The sequence below is a fragment of the Malaclemys terrapin genome, chromosome 4 (genome assembly GCF_027887155.1).
Source record: "Malaclemys terrapin pileata isolate rMalTer1 chromosome 4, rMalTer1.hap1, whole genome shotgun sequence".
Taxonomy (NCBI): domain Eukaryota; kingdom Metazoa; phylum Chordata; order Testudines; family Emydidae; genus Malaclemys; species Malaclemys terrapin.
Genome location: NC_071508.1, coordinates 125,276,086 through 125,291,290, shown reverse-complemented (window position 1 = coordinate 125,291,290; position 15,205 = coordinate 125,276,086). Strand labels below are relative to the sequence as shown.

At 42.2% G+C, this 15,205-nt stretch overlaps 1 protein-coding gene across 1 annotated transcript; it reads left to right on the top strand.

The window, feature by feature from the left end:
- Positions 1-4,779: 4,779 nt before the first annotated feature.
- On the top strand, positions 4,780-14,945 carry LOC128836495 (alpha-1-antitrypsin-like). The gene is made up of 5 exons (XM_054026820.1): positions 4,780-4,886; positions 7,845-8,513; positions 9,965-10,235; positions 11,195-11,342; positions 12,505-14,945. The coding sequence occupies exons 2-5, from the start codon at positions 7,862-7,864 to the stop codon at positions 12,697-12,699; spliced, it is 1,266 nt and encodes a 421-aa protein (XP_053882795.1). The 5' UTR covers positions 4,780-4,886; positions 7,845-7,861; the 3' UTR covers positions 12,700-14,945.
- The last annotated feature ends 260 nt before the right edge of the window (positions 14,946-15,205 follow it).

Below are 15,205 nucleotides of genomic sequence, written 5' to 3'. Positions count from 1 at the left end.
AGAACTTTTCACTGAGGGTTTTGAAATCATGTATTTTGATTACATCTAAGGGATTAGTAAACAAAACCTGGAAAGGGATTTAAAGTTGTGGGTAATGATTAGCACTGGCCTTTGGGATGCAACCCCGTATTTCCAGCTTTACCACCGTGGAAAATCAGTGAAATTGGGACCTGTACTTACGTTATAGAGAATTATGATATAATCAAATTCAATTCACTTGATTATTGATGGGATTAATTTTCCCCATTTCATGCTGTCAGAAATACTAAGTAGAACATGATAGTTAATTGTTTTTAAAATATTTTCCTCTGTTATTTATGATGAATAATGCTATGTACTAAACTATAATAACTGTTTCCTAACTAAGGCATTACTAATTTCTGCAGATTTAATGGCTCTTTCATTTTCCAGAATACTTCCTAAGGAAGATGTGTTTGTTACTTCTTGGTCTACATGCAGTCGGCCATAGTCATCCCCGGCCCGGTCCCATCAAAGGCCATGATGATCGTGAAGATACCAGTCACACCGAAGGTGATACCCAGATTGAAAGAGATAATGTGCATGGTGACATGGTCTTCTCAAAATAGCTCCTGGTAATGCTGACTTTGCATTTATATTCTACAAGCAGATTTCTGCAAATGCATCAGACAAAAATATTTTCTTCTTTCTTGTGATCATCTCTGCTGTCTTTACAATGCTGATGATAAATCTGCCACTCTTGTCTACACTACCGCTTAAGTTGATGTAATTTACGTCGCTCAGGGGTGTGAAAAGGCCACCCCCCTGAGTGACGTGAGTTACATCGAGTTAAAGCGGTGTCTACACCGCACTATGTCAGTGGGAGACGCTCTCCTGTCGACATAGCTTCCGCCTCTCATTGAGGTGGAGTCATTACATCGATGGGAGAGAACTCTCCCGTCGACATAGCGCGTCTTCACCAGATGCACTACATCGGCACAGCTGCAGCCGATGCAGCTGCGCTGATATAGCATGATAGTGAAGACAAGCCCAAAGGCAGATTCTGGAAGGACTCACCTCTAAGCTGACAGATTCAAAGAAGGAGATGCTGAAGGTTTTCATCTCCCACATGTGCTAAACGATGATAACAAAAGCTTTTAGGAATAATAATGATGATAATATCTAGCTCTCATATAGCACTTTTCATCAATAGCTCTCAAAGCACTTGACTAATTTAGGATCATTTCCCCCATTTTACAGATGGGGAAACTGAGCCACGGAAAGGTGAAGCGACTTGCTCAAGGTCTCTCAGCAGACTTCTGGCCAAGAATAGAACCTATGTCTCCTTTTTTCTAGTGACATCAAGAATCCCCACAAGCTGAGCAATAAATCAGTAATCACCCAGAGAAAAAAAGCCATGGAAAAATAGTGAGTTAATTGAGGATCTTGAGCCACTCACTGTCATGGTGCTTGTTAACTATACATGCATGTTATCCATGCACACATTTTATAGCAATTACAAGTTTTGGATTCCTGACTGAGACCTAGGGGGAAGGATGCTGTCATTTGTCTTTTAATAAAAGAATGTCATTAGAGAGAAGGATGGTCCTATAATTAAGGCACCGGGTTGGGATATAGGAGATCTGGGTTTGGTTCCCAGCTGTGCCAGTCTCCCTGTATAAATTGGGCAAGTCGCTTAATCTCTTTGTGTGTCTCAGATCCATAGCTGTACAATGAGGATAATAATCCTTCCTTTATCTGTCTTGCCTATTTAGGCTGTAAATTCCTCAGCACAGGAACTTTCTTTTATGATTTGTATGTGTAGCATCTTGCATGATGGTGCTCCAATCTTGCCTGAGACCTCTTAGGGTATATCTGCACAGCAACTAGACACACAGGGCTGGCTCAGGCCAGCCAACTTAGGCTCGTGGGGCTCACGCTGCAGGGCTATTTCATTACTGTGTAGGCTTCCAGGTGCAGGCTGGAGCCCGGGCTTTAGGACCCTGGGAGTAGGAGGGTCCCAGAGCTTGGGCTGGAGCCCAAGCCCAGAAGTCTACACAGCAATGAAACAGCCCTGCTCCAAGCCCCGGAGCCCCACTCGGCTGGCATGGGCTAGCCACAGGTGTCTAGTTGCTGTGTAAGTGCTAGCATAATACAAACAATAAGAGGTTTGGCCTGTAAGCTCACCTAATTGGAGACTGATCCCACCTGGAAAGTCTTTCTGTAAGGATAGCACATGTTTCTTTTGACTCTTCCTCTATACAGCAAAAAAGAGATGAAAAATCAAATGACTAAGTGCGTATCTATTTCACCAACACTAAACTTCACGGCCAGACTGTCACATTGCCCTGCTAGTGTTCCATGTTGCAACCAACTTGGGATGGGAAGGATGGTCTTGTGACTTGAAGCATGGGGTGGGCCAGCTGTATCATAGAGCTCCATTGTAACCTTGGGAATGTCCCCAAAGTTTGCCCTGTGCGTCTGTATTCTTATCTGTAAAATGGAGATAACTATATTTACCTTGTTCATTGAAACAAGGAAAAGCCCAGAGGGGCCATGCAAAGGATTTTGAAAAATAGGCTCCATTTTCCTTCTTTAGTAAGTCTAATGAAGCCATGAGGGTTTTTTTGTTTAACAATTTGCTTTTACAATGTTATTTTTCTAGTATGCCTTTTACATTAGAAATTCAGGCTTTTCCTGTTGTGCAAGGCTACGGTCAACTGAAGAACCAGGAATTTTATGAGCTCTGAAATACCGAAGAAGTGAGACTGACTGATCAAGGGCAGGTAGGTGAAGTGCTGGCGAGTGGACCTTGCTGAACAGACATTACAGTATTGCAAAGGATTCTGCAGTGTGCATGCTACTCCCATGGCCCCTGGAGACCGGGGACCATTTCTGCCTCAGAGATGCACAATGTCTCTCCAAGAGCTCCTCTACACCAGTGCAGTTCGATACTACCCCACCATGGGTCTGTGCCTATCAGCTCCTTGTGATAGGAAGCATGAAGAAAATGTTTGCTTTATTAACGACTATACATTTGTAGTTACCATCATGTGATCCGTAGCAGTTTTTGGCAAATTTGGCGTCTCCAATTTAATAGCAGTATAAATATTTACTAAAGGGCATTTGTTTCACTCAAAATAATAGTTTTAGAGAAACCAGATGATATTTGTTCATTTGACATTTCATTGTAACTCTCAAAGATTTATACAGAATCCTAATGCATCAGAGATGCTGCTGCCAATAGGCTGGCTAGCATGTTGCAGATAAAAAAATCCCCTTGTGAAAATTAGCTTCGAGTTCATTTAAACCTCCAACTATGGGCTTAGTTCGATTTATACTAATAACTCCCTTTCCCACGAGCACTTAATAGCCTTTTCTTCCTTTTTATCAGAAGCCCACGGGGAAAAAACATTTCATCCAAATTTGACCAAAGAAGAGGGTTTGTTGTTGTTGTTTGGTTGGTTAATAGGAATACATCTGTTAAAGTGAAATAGGGTGGTATGAAGATCACTATGATGAGAAATTGCTTTGCTGGTGGATACAAATACATTTAAAGGGAAATGCTGCTACATTATTCTCCCTGCTGGAAGAAGGAAGAAGGAAGTAGGTGGAGGGTGCTCTGTTGAAGGAAACTGCTCAAATGGGAGAAGTCACTCAGAAGGAGGAATCTTTTGTCTGGGGTTGATAGCTGCTCGTCTGTAGATTGGGGGAGAATGCTCGATCAAGACAAACATTAAAATATGTTATTCCAATTTATAACATATTGTCCACATACATCATCCTGGCTGCTTATCCCACTGGTTGAAACACAGAAAATACTACAAAAGGCTCTCTCATGACTATAACCCCCACCCCTCACAACCCTTTGCTCCCTCCCTCCTGCATATATTGAGAAGAATGGAAGTGTAACATGCATGCATCACATCTTTAATGAAGGAGATGATATGTTGAGCCCACACTTATATCAGAACATTGTACTTTGTCTGGCTACCCTAACACCAGAAAGATATCAATAAAGGTGGATAATTTTTTTTTGAATGAATAGTTTATTTGCTACAAAATGCAGTTGCAGCCTATCCAAAACTATTTGTGAATTTTACACACCTTCACCTAATAGGTTTGAGGATTTTTTTTCCAGGCTGGATTCACAAGGGGACTTTGGTGTAAGGAAGTTGGGTAAAGGTGGTCTGGCCTAATAGTCACTGCTGAGCTGGTGTCCACAAGTCAAGGACAGCCATGAGGCAATAGACAGTGAGCAAGGATTGGCATAATCACCAGGATTGATAAGCATGTGTCAGGGTCAGCATGAGGCCGGGTCAGCGACTGGAGATCAGAGGCACAACCAGGCTGGAATCAGGGGGCCAGAGTCAGGCTGGGGTCAGAAGACAGAGATCAGAAAGCAAGGTGCAGGCTGAAGTCATAGCAAGTCAGAAGTGTATGTGGCTGCCCAGACAGCTTCCTTGGGCACCCTTCAGGGTTAAATAGTGCACATGGGCCGATCAGAGGGTCACAGGCTGCTGTCCCTCTGGACCCTTTGGGTGGTACTTCCTATGGCACCTAATCTCCACATTGCTCCATGGATGTTGCTTTGCATGGCCTCTTACTGGTGTGGGAACATCAACTGTCCCCAGGCTCTTAAGATCCAGGTTCTAACGCCTTTCGTTTGGTGCCATTCATGATTCACAAAGCAGCCAAAAGAGAAATAGTCCTTCCCCTTATAACTTTTACCCCAGTGACTAGGGCACTCACCCAGGTTCAGTCCCCTTCAGGCCATCAGTATTTACTCTGTGCTCTCACTGATCATTTTTTCTTTAACCTGTTTAATGTGTAATAGTGGAAGTTCATCTGGGTACTGCTTAGCAATATAAATAGTGATGCAAGGAGCAATCCAGATCAGATGAACACAGCAGGATCCCTTTGACGATGTAAGTACAGTTCTGTATTCATTTTTCCTTAGAGACTTTGAATTGATGCTATTTATGTTTTTTGCCATTTTGGTGCTAGGATTATATCATTCACATGTTTGTGACTTTGTTCCCTGTAGCTGTTACAATTGATTCATTACTCTCAAATAGGACTGAAGCAAACATCCAAGGGACCAGCAAACCCTGCTGTTCTAGTGGAGGTGTACTCAGACTAAAATTAGGGCTTGTCTTCACTATGAGGGGAAGTCGTCCTAAGTTACGCTACTCCAGCTACGTGAATAACATAGCTGCAGTCGATGTAGCTTAGGTCAACTTACCCCAGTGTCTTCACAGCACTGAGTCGATGTGAGACACTTTAGGAAGTCTTCACTAGACCCGCTAAATCGATCCCTGCTGCGCAGCTTTGGGAGCCCAGCCCTTAGAATAAAATGTCTTTGAAGCCATGAGGAGCCATTAAAGTGCCCAATCAACTAGGAAGCTGTTGAGGTGCCCCTTTGTGCTAGGTCACCCTTTCTGTGTCTTTCACAATGGCATAGTCTACCAAGACACATTCACTGGGGGGAGATGAATGCATTCTGGGAAATGGGAGAAAACATTTAAAATGCAGTACATTGCTACATTTTCCTGGTGACTGAACTCAAAATAGCCTAGAACAGATAATTGAATGTCTAGTTGCAGACACTATTATTAGAATTTGGGAGTAGAGAGGAGGGAAGAAAAATGCCATTGTTTCTGAATTTAGTTTCTCTTTTTACTCCCAGAGACAACCCAATCTCAGGGAAATAAAGTCTAGCACCATTTTAATTTCTGGACTCAGATCTGGGGCTAAAGATGCCATCCCAGCTTTTCCAAGGGAAAAGGTCATTGCTATGGCTATTGTATAAATGTTGCTAGGTGTATAACACACCTTTTTGATCTCTTCAGTTGAGACATTTCACCCATCCTGGGGCTGGGGGGGACCTAATAAAAAAGGTTGCTGGCCAAAATTTTTCCAATGTCAAAATTTTGACAAAAATACAAATTAAAATTTCTATGAGAAAAGGAAATGGAAATTGATGACATCTTTGCAGTACAACAGAAATAGAAATCGGGGTCTTCAACCCTGCCTTGTATAAATTCGCTATAGTGTGCTATAGTGTGCTAGCTCTCAGATAATTAGAAAAACGCAGGTTAAAATGCTGGCCATGACTTATCCGCTCCAGGTTAAATACAATAAGTGAGAGCTGTTCTTCTGTGCTGCTGGGGTTGTAGTTCTTAGCGTATGTAACTGCATCACTGATAGAGCTGATTAAAGATTAAGCATTGGGGGATGGCAGCGAATATGAAACAACAAATATTTAAAAAAACTGAGGTCAACCTCCCTTTATACTTGGAAGTTATTTGGTGTATCCCCAAACACACAGGGGTGTGATTACATAGGGAATCTGACTTTCTGCTGGGCTAAAAATGGGGTTCCATTTAAAATAAATAAATAGGGTTGGGGTAAATCACCACTCAGGGCCATGCTCTGACTTTTGAACATTTAAAATGTAACCCCTGGTCATCTTTCATTGCAGTTACCTTCCCCTCCGGCAAGCAGTTCGCAGTCTGGTAAATTTGGGAACACAACCAAATTTTATGTAGGGTACACAAATAAACAAATGACAAGACCAACAAGGTATTAAAGTAATAGGGAATTGGGTTGGTGGTCAAGACCCTCAGTGGTTTGAGCATTGGCCTGCTAAATCCAGGGTTGCGAGTTCAATCCTTGAGGGGGCCACTTAGGGATCTGGGGCAAAATTAGTCCTGCTAGTAAAGGCAGGGGGCTGGACTCGATGACCCTTCGGGGTCCCTTCCAGTTCTATGAGATAGGTATATCTCCACCTGGGCCTCCCTTGCAAATCCAGGCCACCCTCCACCTCAGTCAGGGGGGTCAGGGGCTCCTCTCAGCTGGGGACTTGCTCTAGCCTGCAAGTGCCCCACCGCTTGCTGCTGCTGCTGTCATTGCCCTGCTCAGCTCCGTCCTCGCGCCTAGGTCCTGTGGACTCAAAAGAAACCCCCTTTCTCTAAGGTAAGACTCTGTGTTCCTCTTACCCATCTGGGCATGGCTACCCAATCTGGACCCATTGCCCAGCTAAGAGTGGCCCAGTGGATAACTCCACTTCCCCACATTTTCACAGTTACCTCCTTTTTCATATACCTGCAATTACCCAGCACATTTATCACAGATTGATACCTGCTAACAGGTAGGGAGTCACTCAGTTTTCCTATAGGGTCGTGACCCCTCAGGATGTCATGAGGTTATTACTTGGGGGGGTCGCAAGCTGTCAGCCTCCACCCCTAACCCTGCTTCACCTCCAGCATTTATAATAGTGTTAAATATTTTAAAAGTGTTTTTAATTTATAAGGGGAGGGGGGAGTTGCACTCAGAGGCTTGCTGTGTGAAAGGTGTCACCAGTACAAAAGTTTGAGAACCACTACTATAGGGAGAGTCAGAGTGGTATATGCAAATTAGTCAGGCAGCAGATTCCCTCAATTCTCCCACGTCACCACTAGAGGGAGCTAAAGAGCTGCTGCTCCAACTCCTGCTAGGTCTCTTAAACTTTCTAATTGTGTCCAGTGAATAGTGAGACATAGTTATGGTGGAAAAAATGACATCACTGTTACTACTGACCCTACACAGACTAGCTGCAGAATTTTGCTGGAGAAGAACACAACACATATTCTAAACAGCCGAGGCATATTGCAATCTTTATTATAACTGACATATTAGTAAACTAAACCAAATTATCCCTTAGTGGGATTTATAATCATGTATAGTCACATTATATATGCCATGTTCCTTTGTTTTTTGCATTATTTTTATATACATTTTATTAATAATTATTATGACAACTAATGCAAACGACTAGCCATTAATTGCTACCAAAGTCACTATTAATTTTGCCCCTCTAATTGTTTGATTCTATTTTGTGACAGAATAATTTGAAAGGAAAATGAATTCCGCCCTTGCTGTGTGTTTATTACTTGCTGCTCTTTGTGCTCTTGTCCATTGCCATCACTTTCCTCATCACCCCACCTGCGAGGATGACCATAAAGATACAAATCACACGGAAGAGCATGCATTGCTGAACCAGGCCTGTGTCAAACAAGGTACTAGCTATGCGGACTTTACATTTAGATTCTATAAGCAGGCTATATTAGCAGAAGCAGACAAGAATGTGTTCTTCTCTCCCGTGAGCATTGCCACTGCCTTTGCAATGCTGGCAATGGGTGCTAAATCGGCCACTCGGACTCAGATTTTTGAAGGAATGGGCTTTAGCCTGACAGAGATTCAGGAGGAGGAGATACATGAAAGTTTCCATCATCACATCCACATGATGAATTGTCCTAACAATAAGATCCAGACAAGTATGGGAAATGCCCTTTTCATAGCGACCGAGTTTAAAGCACTAGAGAAGTTTTTACAAGACGTCAAAACCTTTTATGAAACAGAATATTTTTCTACTGATTTCCATAATTCAAAAGAGGCTGCAAAAAAGATCAATGGTTATGTAGAGAAGAAAACCCGTGGGAAAATTCCGGAACTAGTCGGCTATCTTGATCCAAACACTATAATGGTTCTTGTTAACTACATTTATTTCAAAGGTAAGGCATGGAGCCCAAATGGGTATTTATTTAAATTATAATCTTTGAATGGCTGATTTTGATCTAAAGCAAAGAAAACGTTGTTGCTGCTTTTTCTATAAATTAAGAGAAACTGTCATTATATAATAGAGCGCAGCGCTAGAACTGGACTAAATTGTGCAGGGCCTTGAAGGTAAGGACAAAAAACATTTATTTGATGTACCATAAAAGAGGGATCCAATAGTTTAAAATTCCTTTAAGATTCTTAGTTGGAAGAGACTTTGGAAGGGTAGAAAAGAAATAACGAAAACCAATGGGCAGAAATCAAAGCAAGACAAATTCAAATTAGAAATATTTTTTAACAATGAGGGTGATTAACCAGTGTCACAAACTACCAAGGGAAGTGGTGGATTCTCCATCTCTTATGTCTTCTAATCAAGAACAGATGCAATGCAGGGGTCACCAGATGATATTCCAAAGCCTGGGTTGTGCAGGAGGTCAGACTAGATGATCAAATGGTCCCTTCTGGCCTTAAACTCTATCCGAGCGGTCATGTTCATTTATTGTGTTTTAGGTACCTACTGAGTATAAAACAGCTACAAGAAATCATTTTAATAGCTGTTTTATTTGAGGCACCTGCTAGGTAAATTCTTCCTAATAAAGAATTAAAACAAGAAGTGACTTGATTCTGATTTCCAGTCCACTGCTAAACCTTGGTGAAAATGTTGTTCTGCAAGGGGGGTGGAATATTTACAGTCATTATTTTATTTGTTATTCTCAGGTCAGTTTCTACTGCGTGTATGAAACAATATGTGCATTTCCCGCACTCCTAGCAATATGGGAAGCCCAAGGGCTATTGCCTCTTTGCATCACTAGTGGAACACAAGCCAGCTGAATGGAGCAGGGTATAGCTTTGCTCTGCTCCTCACCAGTCAGCAATGGGAGGGGCATTGCTGGTTGTGGAGAGGGGAGCCCATTCTCAGGAATGGTGCAGCATACACTCTTGGCTCTTGGTCCCTGGAGCTGCAAGTGGGATTGTGCCTTCACCCAGTGTGGTTCTGTGCCTGTTGACTCCTAGTGGTAAGAAGCATAAAGACAATATTTGGTTTGACATCTCTAGGTAGCAACAGTTTGATTTGGAATAGTTTGGGGGGGGGGAAGCCAGCATTACATAGAATAAATATTTAAGGGACCTATTCTTCTCTCCACAATAATGCTTTAAAGAAAACCAACAACATTTGTTCATTTCACTTAGTGGTTTTCTTCTTGACTAATAACCCATTTACCCCAAACTCCAGCACATCAGTGATGCTGCTGCCGCTCACCTGCAAAACAGACATCGCTTCATAATACTAAACTTGGAGTTACCCCCACCTATGAGCTTCTTCCCTTTGAATGAGTCCAATTTCCGCCAACAAATTCCTCTCTCCCTCCACCTATTAAATTGCATTCTCTTTGCTTTTGATGATAAGCCTCCTGGGAAAATCCTTTCGATCCTTTCCACACCCTCGAGGAAGATTTTTTGGTGGATGAGAAAACCTCCGTTAAAGTCCGTATGATGCGCCGGGATACCGACTATGAAAGCCACTATGATAACCAGCTGTCGTGCTGGCTGGTGCAGATACCATACAATGGAAATGCCAAAGCGTTATTTATTCTGCCTGACGAAGGGAAGATGAAGCAGTTGGAGGCTGCTCTCTTGAAAGAAACTGTGTGTAAATGGGAGAAATTACTTCAAAAAAGGTAACCCTTTGCCCACCATTGTACGGATAAAAAGCAACAGAGGGTCCTGTGGCACCTTTGAGACTAACAGAAGTACTGGGAGCATAAGCTTTCGTGGTTGAGAACAAGTGTATGACTTGCATCTGAAGAAGTGAGGTTCTTACCCACGAAAGCTTATGCTCCCAGTATTTCTGTTAGTCTCAAAGGTGCCACAGGACCCTCTGTTGCTTTTTACAGATTCAGACTAACACGGCTACCCCTCTGATAATTGTACGGATAGATGGTTGATGGTAATTTAGGAGAGAATTCCAGAGCAAGGCAAAATATTAACGCAGGTATCATAGTTCAGTATTCTGCATGTTGAGTAAGTAGAGTTCTCAAATGATCCCCCAGCTACCTTAGAGGAGAGCGTCACAGAATGTACAGCTCCAGCTCTTCTGACAGCACAGGCTGCAGCATCCCAACTGCTGGTCCCTTAGGACTCTAGCCAGGCCACTGATCTGAACAAGTCTGGCAGGTCCTAGGACTACAACAAGTACTGATCTTGTTGCCAGTTGAATGTTTGAAAGCTCCTACTTCTTTCATGTTGCTAATGAGATTTATTAACTGCCTGGTGCCACTGACTCCAACCTCCTTACCCTAATCTCTGACCCCACTCCACCATCTCCTTGTCCCTCCAACCGTTCCTGTTCCCACAGAAGTCTGTTGGAAGGTACATGTCAGGGCTCTGAAATGAAGTTATGGACTCAGGAGAAGTTCATTTGTTCAATGGTCCAACCACATCTGTTCAGGAGCATCCAGGCACGTACAAAAGGCTCACCTAGACCCTTCTAGGTGCTCAATCCTCACTCAGACACACAAATCACACAGAGAATGCAGATGCCTCAGGAATCAGAAAAGCACCGGGCAGTAATTGCGGGTACTCCGTAGTATTAACTGAGTGCAATGTTCCACCATCATGTTGTGTTCTTTGTTGACAGGAGTATTAATCTGTACATTCCAAAGTTTTCTATTTCGGGGTCCTACGATGTGAAAGTCCTGTTTGAGAAAATGGGTATTACTGATGTGTTTTCTAGCCACGCTGATCTGTCTGGAATTGCTGGGACGTCCAACCTGCATGTTTCAAAAGTAAGTTAGTGAACAAATGGTTTTGTTAACAGGATTTGTCTGTACCTGTGATTATAAAGTTTACATCCGAGACTATTTACGGGCTCGATTCTGTTCCCACTAAAGCCACTGGCAGAACTCTCACTGACCTCAGTAGCTGCTGGCACTCAATCAGTTTTCTCTAGACTGAGGCACAAACAGGCTCATTACAGAAAGCACAAGGCTTCACCTGTAGTTTCTGAAGGTTGTTATAAAAGGAAATGGTCCTAGGGAGCAGCAAATACATTAGGAATGGGCACAAGCACAAGAATGGCTTTAACTATTCCTTGCCCCCAGACTAGAATGGCTCCATAGCAGCAGTGACAATCACTTCCAAATCCAGGGCTAGGCTGTGATACCCTTAGTCACCCTTTTTCCTCAAGCATTACCTCAGATTCCAATGAGAAGATGGGTGAAATCCTGGCCCCACTGAAGTCAATGAGAGCGATGCCCTTGACTTCAATGGAGCCAGGATTTAACTGTGGGTAATAGGCTACAGCTCAAAAGAGGTAAGGTCATCAGAATCTGACCCTAGCTTAGCATTGAAATATTATCATCTAAGTCACATTAGGGACAATAAGGACGTTCTGAGTGAGGTTCCACCCCACCTCTGTAAAGAACCCAGTTAAGGTTTGGAGTAACTAAGGTTCAGCAGTATCAATGCACAGTATGACACAAAAGCTGCACCGAAGAAAATAATTCTGGGGCTCAGGGCCATGGATTCTTGATCATTGTTGGCCTGGACATTTCTGCTGGAACACGGCTTTGTACTGTCTAAACGTACTGACTGTTTGTAATGTTAAGGAGGAATTGCTGATAGTAATCATTGATAGAAAAAAACCCCTCTCTTTTGCGGAGAAGGGCAGCTGACTTGATCCATGCGGGCCTATCTTTCTTCTCAGTGGAACTGCAATTGAGAAATAACTGCAACAGCCTCTTAATATTGCTGGGTGATCCTGGAGTCCGGACACAGGAAAAACGCCTCTTGAAGTCCAGGGGAGATTTGCCACTCAGTGGAGTTGGGTTCATTGGGCTGTACCAATGCTGTTTGTATTCTTCCCATTTCCTAACACAGCAAGTTCAATTTCAGCTGCTGTTCATGGTCCTGTACTCACACTGTAACATTTGCCTCACTTCCTTGCAGGCTATTCACAAGGCCGTGTTGAATGTTCACGAGAATGGCACCGAGGCAGCAGCAGCCACTGCAATAGTAGTTAGCAAACTTCTTCGTCCTTCAATTACCATTAAATTCAACAGGCCCTTTGTGGTGATGATTGTTGATAAAGCCACCCTCAGCACAATCTTCATGGGGAAAATCGTCAACCCGACTATAAAATAATTGAGGAGTCACTGGACGCATCAGTGCTTACGGTGGGCCGCAGCAGGCTCTCCTACAGACCACCAGGTGTCAGTGACCATCCCTGAACTTTGATTGACCTACATTCACAAGCAAATCAAACATATATATAGGAATTTTTAGCCTATAAGCAATTGAGATTTCTTCTCAAACAAAATAGCTAATGATGTATACCGCACGTGTAATAACAAATCACAGATAATCTGCATAAGAAGGCTTATCATCTCTTTGCCCCAGTTTGGTAATTCAGATCATACTAATACATTATCTGAGTCCCTAGAAAAGCAGTCTTTATAAAAGGCTTCTACTAGATCCTCATGTAAGATGTAAAGTTTCCCAACTGAGTGGTGGTGTCCTGAATGCCTTCAGTTCTGGGTTATTCACTGGCAGCTTTATCACCCTGGAATCCTGGTAATGATCACGGCTCTGCCAGTCTGCCTCTGGATAGTCGCAGCCTTGGGGTCCAAGAAATTAGCAGTCCTTTCCCTTATTGCTGCCCATGGCCTGGCTGTTAGTCAGCACGCTGCCAAGCCAGTCCCGTCACAACTCTCTCTCTCCAACAGGTTCTCTCAGTTATTTCTCCTTCAGTCATTTTACCTTCCCCACATGTTCCAGCTTTTATCTGGGATGTCCCCAAAAGCCAGAGGCCGCTCCAAAACATTTAGAATTGCTCTTCCGTAGCACACACTAGGTGCCATGTTACTTCCACAGAGATTGGCAAAAAACTTTTAAAGGCACAATAATGAAACAGGCACAGAAATTTATATTGTCAATTACTAATTTTTCAGTTGATGAATAAAATAAATGTTGGGACCTAAAATTTTCACTTGTGCTGACTTTTAGAGACTCTCCACTCTCTTGCCGTTATGTTTTATACATCTTTTTAAGCCAGTTAAGTCTTTCAATGATGGTGACACCACATTAACAAAGCAGCATCTCTGGAAAGTGTCTGGGTTTTTAAAAAAGAAATAGTGAGCAAGCAGAACTTTTCTCAGATGGAGAAGGAAGAACAAGTTTTTACTTGCTGGATTCTTTTCTTTCTCTCATCTCTCCTCCACCCAGTCCCCCCATGAACTTGTATTTATTAGGTTTACATATGTTTTCAACAAATATTTAGGAAGCATCCAAAAATATTGTGTTTGCAGATCATAAACTTTTACTGTAAAAGAACCTTAAGGCCCATGATAAAATTATTCAGCAATTTTTGCATTAATAAAATGCCCTTGCAAATTTTGTATTGTGTACTTGATATCTTATGGAGAAAACATAAATATAAAAGATTTTTTGGATTTTTTTACATCAGGATCAGATTCTGGTATCTGATCGTGCTCTGATAACTTAGACAAAGTTAATGAGCATTCAGGTCTATTTTCATGTTTGTTGAGCTTTCCTATTGGGAAATCTAAAATCATTGTAGCCAATTATTTCATTTTATCATCCATTTATCATTCTATTACACAATGCTATGGTCTACTCTTACGCTATTTCATATATAATCACTGTATGCTAAACAGGTTTAAATTGTAGGATTATAAAAGTATAGGGATTGACAAACATTTAGGAGTAATGAGTGTGTATTAGGTAAAGCATGGCTGAAACGCAAGGCCTACAGGATGAGACCTGAAAGTTTTTTAGCTTAGCCAAACTAGGCCATAGGCTTAAGAATGCTTGACATGAGTGCGTGACCTAGGAATAACCCGATGCCCATAAAGTCACAAAGTTATTGCATAAGATGTGCCAATAGGTGCTGTTACAGAAAAATAGATTGCAATAGACTGCAATGTATTGTCCAAAACCGCAAGACACCTGATTGTAACATCTTTAAATGTCTGTCTGACCACAGGGTACATGTGCATAAATGCTAATAAGAATAAGAGGAACTATGAACAACCTATGAAAAATGGGGCACCCCCATGAGGTGTGGAAGTATAATTAAGGGAAAATGGGCTGACACAATTGTGCATATGCATAAGGAGTTAGGTATAGTTAGAATTACAATATATAAAGGATTCGCCGATTGGGTAAAAGCGGGAATAGCCACAGGAAAAACCCCAGCAGGAACTATCCCTCTACTGATGATGATTTGTGAGAGGTCCATCAGACCCTAGAATATCTTTGAGGATGTGAGTATGACTACACTGATAATTATTACATAGGTTTTTTAGGATTTTTATATGCATGGGTAATTGTAACTTTACTTATTGCTTAATAAAATTTGTAGTACAGATTAGGCTTTGTACTGGTGATTGTGTCTGTGGTCATTATCCTTGGACTTTGTGTATTCCTAAAGCCTCCAAATCTGAGAAAAGCACCAGAGGCAATTTCACTCTGTTGAGCTTGAAACTGTAGCAACCAGAGCCAAACACATGGTGGTGTAATACAACATCTCTAAATTCACTTTAAGCAAAATAAAAGGCTACACCATATGCCACAGGGTAGGAATAAGGGATATGGGTTATAACCCTTCCCCTCCACATCTTGTTTTCCC

Excerpts from the sequence above, each read along its gene's own strand:
- LOC128836495 (XM_054026820.1), top strand. The coding sequence starts at position 7,862 with ATGAATTCCGCCCTTGCTGTGTGTTTATTACTTGCTGCTCTTTGTGCT. Across the intron at positions 10,236-11,194 it reads GAGAAATTACTTCAAAAAAG|GAGTATTAATCTGTACATTC; the intron begins GTAACCCTTTGC and ends CTTTGTTGACAG. Across the intron at positions 11,343-12,504 it reads CCAACCTGCATGTTTCAAAA|GCTATTCACAAGGCCGTGTT; the intron begins GTAAGTTAGTGA and ends ACTTCCTTGCAG.